This window comes from Myotis daubentonii, chromosome 1 (assembly GCF_963259705.1).
Source record: "Myotis daubentonii chromosome 1, mMyoDau2.1, whole genome shotgun sequence".
Lineage (NCBI taxonomy): Eukaryota > Metazoa > Chordata > Mammalia > Chiroptera > Vespertilionidae > Myotis > Myotis daubentonii.
In genome coordinates this window covers 173,975,038-173,990,111 of record NC_081840.1, presented here as the reverse complement: position 1 = coordinate 173,990,111, position 15,074 = coordinate 173,975,038, and the positions used below count along the sequence as shown (strand labels likewise).

Genomic DNA, 15,074 nt, shown 5'->3' with positions numbered 1-15,074 from the left:
TATGAATGATGGTTGTTCTATAGTTGCAATTTTAACGTGGTTGTGGATGTGAGTTTACCTATGCCACCATCTTTCTGGGACCAAAGTGAAAGTGAGAAGTGAAGTAATGAACTGTAGAATCCAGAGCAAATGAAATGACTAGTGTAGTTTAGGGAGGCAACATCATCGCTGTAGCCCTGACGTAAAGCAGATGGCCACATGTGGGGCCAGGAGGACCACACTTCAATTGTGTGGAATTGTAAACTGCAGGATCCTGCGTCTCTGGTAACCTCATAAAGCCTCGTTCCCAGCCCTGGCCTGACATACAGGTGTTGTTTATTTGAGAGAGATGTATTTCTACCTGTTGAAGCCAGTGTTGTTTGGGGTCTATTTATATGCAGGAAAACCTAATCCAAACTGATACAAGATTTTGTCCAAATACTACTTATCAGTGAAGCCTTCTCTGACACTATAACAAACAGCAATATTCTCCCTTATACACCACTCCACATTTGCTTGATCCTGCTTTATCTATCTACATTGCACCTAATATCATTGGACACACTGTATATTTACTTACTAGTGCCCTGGTGCATAGATCTGTGCACACTGAAAGGAAATTAATTAGAAGGTGGCCAGCAGGGTGGGGCTGGGCCAGACACACCCTGGAGCCAACCCTTCCTGGCTGGCTGAACCTGAGGTGGTGCCATAGCTCAAAGGGCGTCTGCAGGAGTGAGGTCCCTCCGGCAGGTGGAGTCCCTCGGCTTGGCCTGCAGGGATCGGGCTGAAACCGGCTCTCCAACATCCCCTGAGTGGTCCAGGATTGAGAGAGGGTGGTTCTTGGGTGAATCGGGCTCCCTCCTCTCTGGTTCTGGGTTGTGTCACCCAAGAACTGCACCTGCCAAGTCACCGCAGCTCGGCAGCTCCTGCATTGAGCTTCTGCCCCCTGGGGGTCAGTACACATCATAGCTACCAGCCAGACGGTCAAATGGTTGGACAATTGCTTAGGTTTTTATATATATACTAGAGACCCGGTGCATGAAAATTCATGCACTGGAGAGGGGGTGGGTCCCTCAGCCTGGCCTGCCCCTTCTCACAGTCCAGGAGCCCTCAGGGGCGGGAGGTGACCTGGCGATTAGGGGAAGGTGACGCCCCATCACATCTCTGCTGCTGCCACTGCCGTCAGCGCAAGCCTTGGTCGGCCCTGGTTACCTGAGCCTTGGGCGGCCCTGGGCAGCTGGGCAGCCGCCATCTGAGGCTTACCTGTGCCTTGGGCTGGCCCTGGGTGGCTGGGGGGCCAAGGGGACTGGGGGACTCCAGAGGCAGGCACGCGGGGCGAGCCCGGCTTTGCTGTGTGCCTGCTGCCCCAGTGGGGATGAGGGGACTGTGCACCACCATCTTGTGGCTGTGGGTGCTGCCATTTTTGAGGGCATGACAGTCAATTAGCATATTCCCTCCTTATTGGCCACGGGCGCCGCCATCTTTGCGATGATGTGACTGTAAATTAGCACATTCCCTCTTTATTAGACAGGATAGATGCTTCTTTATTTGTAGACTTTTCCCTCAAAGCAGTCACAAACATGGTAAGATGGAGGGGATCAAGGAAGGGCCCACCACACTCTTAAAAGGAAATACAACTGCTTATTTTTATGGAGCAAAATTTAGCCACATGGTGACACACAGCTGCCAGGGAAGTTAGGGAAAGTGGCCTTATAGCTGTGCATCAGTGTGCCCAGAGAAGGGAGAGAGAGAGACTAGATATGGGGAAGCCACCAGCAGTCTTGACCACAGACCTAAAGGAAATAAAAGAGTGTCTGAGAAGGATATGTGGGGAGGACATTCCAGACAGAGAGAAGAGCAGTGCAAAGGTCCTGAGGAGGAGGCATGACTTCCAAGTCGGAGAAGTGGCAAGGAGGCCACTGTGGCTAGAACCAAAGAGTGAGAAACACAGTGGCAAGAGATGAGGCCAGTGAAGTAGCAGAGGGCCCAGATCACGTAGACATGCAGGCATTTTAAAGACTTTGGATTTTACCCTGAGGAAAACAGAAAACTTTTGGAAAATGTTGAGCAAAGAAGTAACATGTTTTTCATTTTAAAAGGATCTTTACTGCTGCATTGAGAAAAGATTGTAGAAAGGTCAGAGTGATGTAAGGAGACCAACTAGGAGACCTAATTGAGATGCTCGTGGCTTGGAGCACGGAGATTGTGAGATCACATTTTGGATATATTTTGAAGGTAAAGTTAACAAAATCTGCTGAAGTGTGGGGCAGGTGGGAGTCAAGAATGACTCTAGCTCTGATTGGTTTGCTCAGTGGTTAGAGCCATCGACTATGGATTGAAGGGTCTCAGATTCGATCCCCAGTCAAGGGCATGTACCTCGGTTGCAGGTTCAACCCCAGCCCCAGTTTTGGCGCATGCGGGAGGCAACCAATCAATGTGTCTCTCATATAGATGTTTTTTTTCTCTCTCTCCCCTCTCCTTTTCACTCTCTCTAAAAATCGATGGAAAAAATATCCTCGGGTAAGGATTAAAAAGAAAATAAAATAATAAAAATAAAATAATTAAGAATGACTCTAAAGTTTTTGGCCTGAGCACTGAAAGTATGGAACTGCCATCATGGGGTTAGAAAAAAAATAGCAGGAGATACAGATTTTGGTGGGTGAATTGGTAATTACTGGCTCTGGACATGCTAACCTTGAGACGTACATAATAGACAAGTGACGATATCATACAGGCAGCTGGATATTGGAGTTGGAGTTGAGAGGCTTGAACTGAAAATACAAACTTGGGAGTCATATATATGTAGATGGTATTTACAAGCCAAGCACCTAGTGAGTAAATCTAGAAAGGGGACTAAGCACTGAACCTCGGGGCACTCCACAGTTAGAGGGAGAAGACTCAGGGACACCGAGGAGTGGACAGTGAGGTAGAGGGAAAACCCACACAGTGTCTTGAAAAGCAAGGGGAAAGAGTTTCAACAAGAAGGAATGAATGCAGTTACCATATAACCCAGCAATTCCAGAACATATGCCTACATAAACATTTGTACATAAATGTTCATAGCAGCATTATTTATTATAGCCCAAAAGCAGAAACAACTCAAATGTCTATCAACTGATTCATGGGTAAGCAAAAAAGAATGAAGTTCTGAAACATGCTATAAAATAGATAGAATCTGCCCTAGCCTGATTAGGTCAGTGGATAGAGTGTGTCTGCCTGTGGACCGAAGGGTCCCGGGTTTGATTCTGTCAAGGGCACACGCCGGGGTTGTGGGCTTGATCCGCAGTAGGGGGTGTGCAGGAGGCAGCCAATCAATGATTCTCTCTCATCATTAATGTTTCTATCTCTCCCTTCCTCTCTGAAATCAATAAAAACATATTAAAAAATAAAATCAAGCAATCAATTTAAAAAATAAAATAAAATGGATGAATCTTAGAAATATTATGCTTGGTCAGGGGTGGCAACCTTTTTGTGAGTACGTGCCAAAACCAGCAAAATCTCTGACTCAAAATTCTTCTGCGTGCCAACCCTAGTTTTTTGAGACCATGTTACGCCTACTTGATATCTCTTAAGGAGTACGTATGTGAAGAACCTTGAAGAAATAATAAAATTCATTCGAGCAACAAAAACACAGTATATGATGATGAAAAATACATTTATTTTTTAATGTATACATGTACACTGATAGTCTGACAGAAAACTTTATGACTCTGTTTGATATTATCAGTGGGACTTTTGCTGCTGCATCACTGATGATAGAGATTTTACATCAGGTTTATATTTCGTGACCTTCAAGATATGCACGAGCTACTACTTTCATCCGTCAGGCTAATTCTATTACAAGACTTAACAAAATTCATCACTGAGAACAAAGATTCACAAGCGTATGTGGATGAAACCAAAACACTGGTCAGATCTAGGAAGGCAGGGAGAGTTAAGGCAGAGGCATAGAAATTGCTCTTCCCCTCTCTAGTCAATCTATGTCTATGGTCTTTAAGATAACTTGTTATGTAAAATTACTTTTTATCTAAGATGCACCTACACTGAATTTATCTGAAAAATAAAAAAGTCGATATTAAGAAAAAAATTGTAAATGGAAGATTATAAGAGAAGGTTTCGCGTGCCAGCAAAAGTTACTGGCGTGCCATGTTTGGCATGCGTGCCAGGGGTTGCCCACCCCTGTGCTAGGTGAAAGAAGACAGACACAAAAGGGAACATACTGTATCATTCCACTTCTATGAAATGCCCAGAATACACACATATACACAACCTGGTAATATGGTGACACTTCACAAGAGCTGTTTTTGCTCTATAGTGGAATTAGTTAGAGTGGGTTCCAGAGAGAACAGAAGAGGATGTGAAGTTTATATAATTCTTTTGAGGAGCATTGTTGTAAGGAATAACAGAGGAAATGAGTGATCACTGAAGGGGCTGTGGAGTCACAGGAGAGTTGTTGTTTTTTTATTTTGGAAACAAGATAGGAAATATTACAGCACACTTCCTTGCTAATGGAAGTGGTTCAATGGACAGATGAAAAGCTGATGCCCAGGAGAGGGAGCAGAGTTCCTGAGGGGGTCAGAGGCTGTGGGATCTGGTGCACGGTGGAGGGCTGATTTTGGACAGGAGCCAGCACAGCACCTCTCCCGTGACTGGAAGGAGAGCAAAGACATGAGGTGGGGCGGGCAGCGGATGGATGTCAGGGTGGGAACAGGTGGACGTTCTCTCCTGATGCTCAGTGAAATAGAAAGTAAGATCATTACTGAGAGTGAAGGGTGAAAAGGGGGATGTTGGAAGGCAAGGATCAAGGAGAAAGTTTGAAACAGTCTGAAAGAAAAGAAGAATGAAAGGATTGGGGAGATCAGACTGCCAGCAACATGAGGGCGCATTTGAGGTGAGTAATCATGTAGAGTGAGACATCAAGTCCAAAGTCAGTAGAGGGAGGAAATAATAAAGATCAGGGTGGAGATAAATGAAACAGAGAATAAAAATCAATGGAAAGTATCAATGAAACGATAACTAGTTTTTTTGAAAAGAGAAATAAAATAGAGAAATAAAAACTTTTAGCTAGACCCACGTGAAAAAAGAGAGGACTTGAATAAACAAAATCTGAAATGAAAGAGGAGACATTTCAACTGATACTATAGAAAACAAAGGATCATAAGAGACTACTAGGAACATTTAATAATAATACAACAAAAAATTGGACAATTAAGAAGAAATAGATAAATTCCTAGAAACATACAACCTACCAAGACTGAATCATAAATGGAAAATCTGGACAGACCAATTACTAGTAAGGAGATTGAAAAGTCCCGACTTCGGTGTCTTCTACCAAATGTGTAAAGAAGAATGAATACCAATCCTCAAATTCTTCTAAAAAATAGAAGACAGATCACTTCCAAATTCATAAGGCCATAAAACCCTGAAATCAAAACCAGACAAAGACACTACCAAAAAAAAAAAAAAAAAAAAAAAGGAGGGGGGCTAATATCCCTGACAAACATACATGCAAAAATATTAGCAAACTGAATTCAACAACACATCAAAATACATTCCTTTTTCTAAGCACTAATCAAGTGAGTTCCTCAAAGTTCTTATAAAACATGAAAACGTGTTTTGATGTCATTCATGGGTTCTTAAAAATTATCTGATTCTTCTAAGCATAAAAATGGGGGAGGGGTAATGCAACCTAGGTTTCTCCAAAAGTGAAAGTTAACTCCCCAGAGAAAGGTAAGTATACGTGCAAGATTCTATATCATTATTCAGGAATAGTTTTCTTCTGGAAAACTTCTAGAAATCATTCTTCCGTAACTTCGAATAGTAACTAAAACTATTATGTTTGCATATCTATGATAAAGCCATAAGCAAAGGACCTTTTTTGGGGTGGGGAGCCCCTCCCATTTCAATAACAGTGAAGGAATACTGCACTAAAGCTCTTTATAAAGGTGCTGTTTTGGTGAATAGGACAGCACATTTGTATCTGCATGTATTTCTCAATGTGTGTTTCTAGCATGGCTGCCAAAAAATGATTAAAGGGATAAAATAAATGCTATTTATAATCCAAGTTGTTTTTTTTAGATGTAGTCCTTACTATAAACAAGACAAACTGATGAAATGGTTTGCATTCCTTTGCCAAACTCAAACTAATGAGCCCAGTCCACAAAGCTGCCTGGAAATCATAAGGCCTGGAGTCTGTGAGGTCTCTTGCATTTTGAAAGAGGTCTCCCTGTTAGGATGCTGCTCAATTAACAGAGCTGAGGTATTACTAGCTCCTTGACTTTAGTAAAATACACATTCTCAATGGATTAAAAATCATTTCCTTTGTTATAAATCGAAGCAAATACTTTATATTACAGCATATTTATGGGGAAGCAACTGGCTTTGAACTCGATTTCTCCTTGTTGCCAGCAGCATAATGTTGGGAAAGCCCCTTAACTTCTCTGAGGCTCAAATGCCTCATCTGTATAATTAAAAACCTACGCCTCTTAAGACGTGATGGAAGTTAAATGAGATCATTCTTGTTCCATTAGTTCTTGGAATAGAATAAGCACATAATACATAATAGAAGTGAGAGCTATTAATTTTAATAATTGATAACAATGATAAAGGACTTCAAAGCTTAGAAAGACACGTCACTACTCCAAACTAACTGAGTGGCTTAATCTTAAATCGAATTCTTCAAATGTGACGGTGCAATTCAGTAAGGATTTATTGAACAAGTACGACATGCTGGGCCTTGGGCTAGGCCCTGGCATCATTTGTGAGTTAATGATGCTGGTTATAGTTTTAAAGACGTGATGGTCTAGCAGGGAGACAGACACATAGACTTCTACCTCCAGGAATGAGCACAACTGCAATACTAGCTCACTGCTGGGTGTTTACTGTGTGGTAGGCATAACATTTAAGTACTGCATATTTTCAGTTAAAAGCAGCCCTATTAAATAGGTACTGTTATTTCTATTTTACAGATGAGAGAGCAGAGATACAGAATTTAGGAAAATTTCTCAAGGTCACCCAACTAGTATATAATGAGTTGAGGCTTTGCATTTCTGGCAATCCTACCCAGAAACTAGCAACCTTAACACTTATTATACCACCCTGCCTCTTATGTTTTTTTTAAAAAACATTCAATAGCAACAAATATTTATTGAGCACTTACCACCTATGAGGCACTAAGAATACAATGGAGAATAAATCAGACCTGGTTTCTGTACTCTGGAGCTTGTAGTCTAGTGAGGAAGACAAATATTAATCCCTACATGACTATATACAAATGAACTATAGTAAATGTTAGGAAAATTGTAACTAAGAAGTGTATAATGTATGCAGTGTCACTGAAGAATATACATAAGGCACACAATTAATCCTACCCGAGGGAGATGAAGGTGAAGAGGAAAGGCCTTCCAGATAATGAGAAAAGGAGCAAAAGTAAAAAACAAGAAACCTGGAGTGATCGGGCCTGGAGGGGAATGGAGAGGTGGTGGCCAAGAGTTCAGGCTGGAGGGTTGGATTGGGGCCAGACTGTTAAGGGCAATGTGTAGTGTGCTAAAGGGTTTGACCTTTGCTCAGTATTCAATGGGGGAACAAAGTATTTTATAATAGTTATTCTGGCCATGGTTTGGGGGAAAGACTAGGATGATATTAATGTTTTTGACTGAACCTCGCTTCAAACACGAATCTTTATTGATAATACAGGGTGTCCCCAAAAAATGTATAAATTTTTTGCACTTTATATGCACTTTAACAGCTGACTGATAGCTCAATTTTGAAATGAAATGTATTTTAATAAACCCTGCTTTTATATTTATTCAGTGTGTGTATACATTTTTTTGGGGACACCCTATATATGCCCCAGATTACATTCATATTTTTTTCTTCTCCGTTTGATATTCATTAAATGGAGCTTGAGTAATGGACAATTTTGATTGCCTTCCCAGTGCTCATACACTTCCTTCTTCTGTGTCAATGCCCCTGAATTCCACTGGTGTTCCTTTCACGACTCTAAGGGGTGAATCACATGACCCTGACCAAGCCAATTAGTGTACTCCTATCTTCTAGCCCAGCCGTGGGCAAACTATGGCCCGTGGGCCGGATCTGGCCGTTTGAAATGAATAAAACTAAAAAAAAAAAAAAAGACCGTACCTTTTTATGTAATGATGTTTACTTTGAATTTATATTAGCTCACACAAACACTCCATCCATGCTTTTGTTCCGGCCCTCCGGTCCAGTTTAAGAACCCATTGTGGCCCTTGAGTCAAAAAGTTTGCCCACCCCTGTTCTAGCCACAAGTCAGTTTGAGGAACTCTCCTGGGAATGGTAGCACAAAGTTCTCTCCTGTTCTAGTGAGTGTGGTCGTTCTGGAAGAGAATTCTCTACAGGTCTCCTATGTGTCTGTATGTCTTTGCAAGCAGAGACATTGTTTGCCTTTGTTCTGCATTATCTTTTCAAGAAAATACTGGCTATTGTTACTGCTATAAATATTAGTAATAAAATGTCCTTCGTCTCAGACCCTGGAGTCTCATGTCTTTGGCTATAATACCTGAATCTGTGGCAGAGTAACTTGTCAGCTCGCAAATAAGGTAAACTCTCAGACTCTTCAGAGTTCTCAGTCGTTAGCACATAGCCCTAGGAGCCTACGGGCAGCCATCTTGACAATGTGGCCCTAACATGAAGCTGACACTATGGGATTCAAAAACATGGAAAGAAAGTAGGTCCCCGGTAGACATCATTCAGCTAGGCTCAAGGAACTGTGTTTATGTTCCAAACCTCTTTAGACATCTACTTTATGTTCTCTTCAGTGTCATCTATTCCAACTATTTTCTGCATATGCAGTCTACAAAGTATTGGGTATGAAATGGTTGCATGACTGCCCTTGAGCTAGCGGAACTGGTGATTATTGCCTTATAATCTCTTGTAGAAAGTGTCGTGGCACTGTGCAATGGAGTTATCACTTTTTTTCAGCTTGTGCCCAAATCAAGAAGAGGCTTTCCAACCTAAGGAAGGGAAATGTAATCCTTTCCATGCCCAAGAGCAGAGATAACAGCTGGGAGAAGGAACACACATGGGGACAGATGACTTAGACTAGAGATACATTGCCAGAGCCAATGGACATATGCCATCTCTGGCTTACCAGTTTACATTCTAGCCATGTCGGATTAGAAATACTTAGCTGTTCAAGGCAAATACAGCTATAACTAGAGATGTCCAAGAAACACAGCTAGGGAGGTCAACTGGAGTCACAGTAATAGCAAGGACACACATCATTTTCATAGCTCCCTAAGTCACTCTAGAAAGGATATACCAACTATATTTTAAAGGTATTCTCAGCTTTAGCTTTCAAAGATCAACTGGAGAGAAAAAGCTCTTAAGAGAAAATCTTGATGAAAGAGTTAGTGCCTTATAATCTCTTGTAGCTATACGCTGTGTTTGCCTCATTTCTGGGATTTGAAATTACAAAAATTCAATCACCACTAACCTAAGCAGAGCCTAGTTTGCTTATGTAAACTTAAACTTGTTCATACAAGGCCACAAAAAAGCTAAAGTTACAAACCAAGGCTTAACCAGTGAAGTAATTTTTCTATTGAATGTTTGGTTATGAACCATACAGCAAGAATGACAGAGGTCCATAAATGCATACTAAATATTGATTTTGTATATGCTTGAAATATTCCAAATGGCATTAATTTCATAAAAGTAATAAATCCCTTCACAAAATTTTGATGATAGGTTTCAAGACTGTCTTTTATTTAAGAAGTGCTTCACCTAGGGTCTCTTCACCTAAAAATAGTTATACCAATGTAAAAGGAGCTAATAAGTAAATGTTACCTAAAAATTTTCCTCAAACCCTTCATTTTTTTTCAATGCATTTATTTGATGAGTATATTTTTGACACTGATTTCTATTAATTACACAGTAAAAATTTCTACTATACATGTGAATTAGATGTAAGTTTGCACACACAAATATTTCATTGAAAAAGATATAAATAGTTGGAATCTGAAAGGAAAGCATGATAGTTAAATAATTTTCCAGAAAAACTGAAGGTGGAATAAGTTTCAAAAGGAAAGATGTTTTTATTTATTTCATAAATAAACTGTAGACTCTTACCAAAAGAAGATACTTAAGTAATGACTCAGAACTTCACTTGACTTGCTTTTATAAATAAAGCCACAACTATTCTTATAGTAACTAGTGATAAACTCAAGAGATCAGAATTCTTTAAAATTTTGCTTATAGTGAACTCAAGAAAGTTTGGAAAACATTTGTCTTAGAGCCAGAAAAAAAAAAGTAGTTCTATAAATGTCAGAGTGGTCAGTTAGGAATATTATATGTACCTAGTCAATAGGAGAAGTTCTACTCCAAAGAGAAGATAAAGATTAGGAAAGGGACTCTCAAATAAATGCAATCACTGATTGGACAAACAAATGATAAAATTCTCATAACATATTATGTGGTAAAGGAGTTTTTCTATTCACTGGTAAAACAATTCTGTGCATTTTGGATTTTTCTTAATAAGGAAAAAAATTTTATATACTGGAAGCTTCATTCTGTCATATGATGATAGTGCTTGTTTTTTCTTGTTAAAATGGATTGAAATGCTTCCATTGATCCCATGTTATGTTTATAATTTTGAAAATATATTACTTTTTATTTAAGTTTATTTATTTTTATTTTTTTAATTAAATATTTATTTAGATTATTACATTTGTTCCTCTTTTTTCCCCCCTCAACTCCCCTCCACCCAGTTCCCACCCCACCCTCCGCTCTTACTCCCCATCCACTGTCCTCATCCATAGGTGCGCGATTTTTGTCCAGTCTCTTCCCGCATCCCCCACACCCCTTTCCCCCCCCAAGAATAGTCAGTCCATTCCCTTTCTATGTCCCTGATTCTATTATAATGAACAGTTTATTCTGTTCATCAGATTATGTATTCCCTCGATTTTTAGATTCACTTGTTGATAGATGTGTATTTGTTGTTCATAATTTGTATCTTTACCTTTTTCTTCTTCCTCCTCTTCTTAAAGAATACCTTTCAGCATTTCATTTAATACTGGTTTGGTGGTGATGAACTCCTTTAGCTTTTTCTTGTCTGTGAACCTCTTTATCTGACCTTCAATTCTGAATGTTAGCTTTGCTGGATAAAGTAATCTTGGTTGTAGGTTCTTGGCATTCGTCACTTTGAATATTTCTTGCCACTCCCTTCTGGCCTGCAAAGTTTCTGTTGAGAAATCAGCTGACAGTTGTATGGGTACTCCCTTGTAGGTAACTGACTGTTTTTCTCTTGCTGCTTTTAAGATTCTCTCTTTGTCTTTTGCTTTTGGCATTTTAATTATGATGTGTCTTGGTGTGGTCCTCTTTGGATTCCTTTTGTTTGGGGTTCTCTGCACTTCCTGGACTTGTAAGTCTGTTTCTTTCACCAGGTGGGGGAAGTTTTCTGTCATTATTTCTTTAAATAGGTTTTCAATATCTTGCTCTCTCTCATCTTCTGGCACCCCTATAATTCTGATGTTGGTACGCTTGAAGCTGTCCCAGAGGCTCCTTACACTATCTTCGTATTTTCGGATTCTTTTTTCATTTTGTTTTTCCAGTTGGGTGTTTTTTGCTTCTTCGCGTTTTGAATCTTTGACTTGATTCTTGCGATCCTCTGGTCTGCTGTTGGGAGTCTGTATAATATTCTTTATTTCAGTCAATGTATGCTTAATTTCTAGTTGGTCCTTTATTACAACATCGAGGGTCTCACTAGATTTCTTGAGAATCTCACTACATTTATTGGCGGTCTCACCAGTCTTTTCGAGAGCCTTACTAAATTTATCGGCAGCTTCTAGACAGTTCTTAAAACACCTTAAAAGTGTGGTTTTGAACTCTATATCCAGCAGTTTGCTTTCCTCCATTTCTGTCATTTGTGTCCTGTTTCTTTGTCTCCGCATTATTTTTTATGCTTTCTTGGTGCACCCCCTTGTGGTCTTTGTGCACAGTCTTGTTGTAGTTAAGCCTTGATTGTTGTAGGTAACACTGGGGGGGATTTGACCTCCAGGCCAACTGGCTGTGAGAATCGGCTGTGTCTGCAGTGGGAGAACTTCTGTCCTCTAGGGAGGTGCTAATCTAGCCTCTGCTTGAGGCTATCTAGCAAATGCCTCCGTGCAAGGCTTGGGCGGGCCGAGTCCCAGGGGATCAACAGGGCGGGCAGAGAGAGCAGTTATGGGTGCTCTCAGTCCTGGCTTCAGAGGCTCTGCTTCTCAGTGTCCCAGCAATTGCTGCAAGTACCTCGGAGAGAAAGCTGCCCTCGAGTTCTGACCGATGCCAGACAGTCCCGCTTCTCCTGTTTGAGTCTGGGTCCCCAGAGACTCACCCAGAACTGGAGCTCAGAGCCTGAGACTCCCTCCCAATTGAAAACGATAACCGCGCCCTCAGCCACCAGCCCGCTCTGCATGCACCTCCGCACCTTAGTATTTTACTTCCGCACTGCGCCTCCTCTGAGTCTTGGTATGCTTTTCTCTTTCCTTCTAGTTGTAGAATTCCCACTCAGCCAGCCTTCCTGTGGTTCTGGGTGATGTCCATTCCGTCTTTTAGTTGTATTTTTGAAGTGGTTGTGCGAGGCAGCAATCTCCGGTGTTTACCTATGCCGCCAACTTGGTTCTCTCCTAAGTTTATTTTTATTGTTGACACTACTGTTACAAATGTCGTCATCCCACCCACCACCCCCACTTTGCCCACCTCTATCTAGCCTCAACATCCTTTCCCTCTGGCTATCACCACACCGCTGTCTGTGTCTATTTGTTATGTATATATGTTTTTTGGCTAATCACTTCACCTTCTTTTATCCATTCACTCATCTCCTCTACAGCTATCAGTAATTATAGTAAATTATTTAATAAATCATGATAAATTTTACGTAAAAAATTGTATTTTATAACTACAAAAAAATCAGTGAAGTGATTTCTAGTTTGAGAAAAAAGAAAAATTATAGTTAGAAATTTTATTTATCCCTTTTAGTAACCTAGGACAGATTTACTTCACTTAACCATCTCCTACGCTGTAAGCTGGAAACAATACTGCTTGAGCAGAAATAATACACTACTAAGAATATCACTTTCTGGCGCTAGCCAGTTTGGCTCAGATAGAGTGTTGGTCTGTGGAATAGGGTCCAGGGTTTGATTCTGGTCAAGGGCACATATCTTGGTTGCAGGCTCCTCCCAGGCTAGGGTCCTGGTCGGGGCATGTGCAGGAGGCAACCAATCGATGTGTTTTCACATCGATGTTTCACTCTGTCTTTCTGTCTTCCACTCTCTCCAAAAGAATCAATGGAAAAATATCACAGAGTGAGGATTAAGAAAAAACAAACAAACAAACAAAAAATCACTTTCTATAAATAAGTGGAGTGTCGAGATAATTTTTGGATGAATATAACCTTCAACTAAATGATCTAAATAAAAAGTGTTTTTTATACCACCAGGTCCAGAAAAAAAAAAAAAAAGGCTGAGGGAAGTATAAGTAACACATCAGAGAAACACAAGAACACACAGAGCCTTGCTAAATGGTTCATGTGGAAGCGTAATGATCAGATATCTTACCTTGGTTTTTGGAGATGGTTTTTGCACATCTCTTTCTAAGTCTTTTGTTAGAAGGATGGGTGTGGAGTTCTTATAACTGGCCTCCTATAAAAGAAGCATAAAAGGAACATTAGAGATCAAAGAACATTACCTAAGCCAGAAATTACAATGCAGTAAAAAATAACTTTTCAGGGAAATGGAAGGCATTCTGGATTCAGTTGTTCACATCAGAAGATAAGGAGATTGTAGCGAGGAGTCAAAAATGTTTCCTTTCTTATTTGTCACATACAACAGTGAAGATGGTGATGGAGTAGGTGTGGAACATACAGACATACATATTCAGAGATGTCCATTAAAAATCTCATCTTGCCCTGGCTAGTATGGTTCAGTTGGTTGGGTGTAGTCCTATTTACTGAAAGGTTGCCAGTTCAATTCCCAGTCAGGGCACATGCCCGGGTTGTGGGCTCAATTACCAGTGGGGGGCATGCAGGAGGCAACCATGGATGTCTCCCTCTTACAGGGATGTTTCTCTCTCTCTCTCTCTCTCTCTCTCTCTCTCTCTCTCCCCCTCCCTCCCTCTTTTCCTCTCCTTTTCTCTCTCTCTAAAAATCAACTTAAAAAAATCTTTATATATATATATATATATATATATATATATATATATATATATATATATATATATATATATATTTTTTTTTAGTTGATTTCAAAGAGGAAGGGAGGGAGAGAGAGAAATAGAAATATCAATGATGAGAGAGAATTGATCGGAATTGAACCCTGACCCTTTGGTCTGCAGGCCAATGCTCTACTCACTGAGCCAAACCAGCTAGGGCTAAAAAATCTTTTCTTTTTTTTAAATCATAGCTACACTATCATGTCACATATCCATAGATAGCTTACCTCTTCTTTGGAGAACTGATAGTTAATTCTCCAACTAACCACCAAACTTAGAGTTGCCAACTTTTCCCATAGTATTTCATGAATTGGTTCTGTTTCTGTAAATATTTTATCTTAAGCAAATATCTTCAGATAGTTCAGCAAACTATTATTGAATAGTGATAGTTTCATAGCAATATCCTAATTGAGGAATAATATCTGAGTATTTGTTTCCAAAATTATGACACTTTTCAGTTCTTGGTTCACACCAAAATAGTACTTACAAAAATAACAGCAGAAATTACAAGGAGGCGGCCTACCAGGTGTTGGATAAATTTACTATTTATTTCTACGTGATAAAATAATAATGTTGTTGTCTTATAAAATAATATAGGACCCCACTTGAAGAGCTATTAACTTGGATATGTTTTCTCTAGATGATTCTATCTCCAAGTTGAAAGAACAAAAATACAAAAAAGAAAGATTCCATACAACTATAAAGTGAAGGAGAAAATAAGTCAAATTTCTTTCACTTCATAACTTTCACCTCTGCCTCCCATATCTTGCCCCATCATGCCTATAATTCAACCATCTAAATTATGTGTTTTCCTCCCAGTTTACTTTAGAGTTAATAGGATCTATATAGGGAGAGGGAGAGAGAGAAATATC

General features: G+C 40.0%; 1 protein-coding gene across 4 annotated transcripts in view; it reads right to left on the bottom strand.

Moving 5' to 3' along the window:
* FAM13A (family with sequence similarity 13 member A) overlaps positions 1 to 15,074 on the bottom strand; it is a 282,952-nt gene that overhangs the window by 154,475 nt on the left and 113,403 nt on the right. For all 4 annotated transcript variants that reach the window (XM_059665523.1, XM_059665511.1, XM_059665518.1 and 1 more), the window contains one exon: positions 13,551 to 13,634. In XM_059665523.1, coding sequence (XP_059521506.1) covers positions 13,551 to 13,634 — 84 coding nt within the window. The remainder of the gene's footprint in view (positions 1 to 13,550; positions 13,635 to 15,074) is intronic.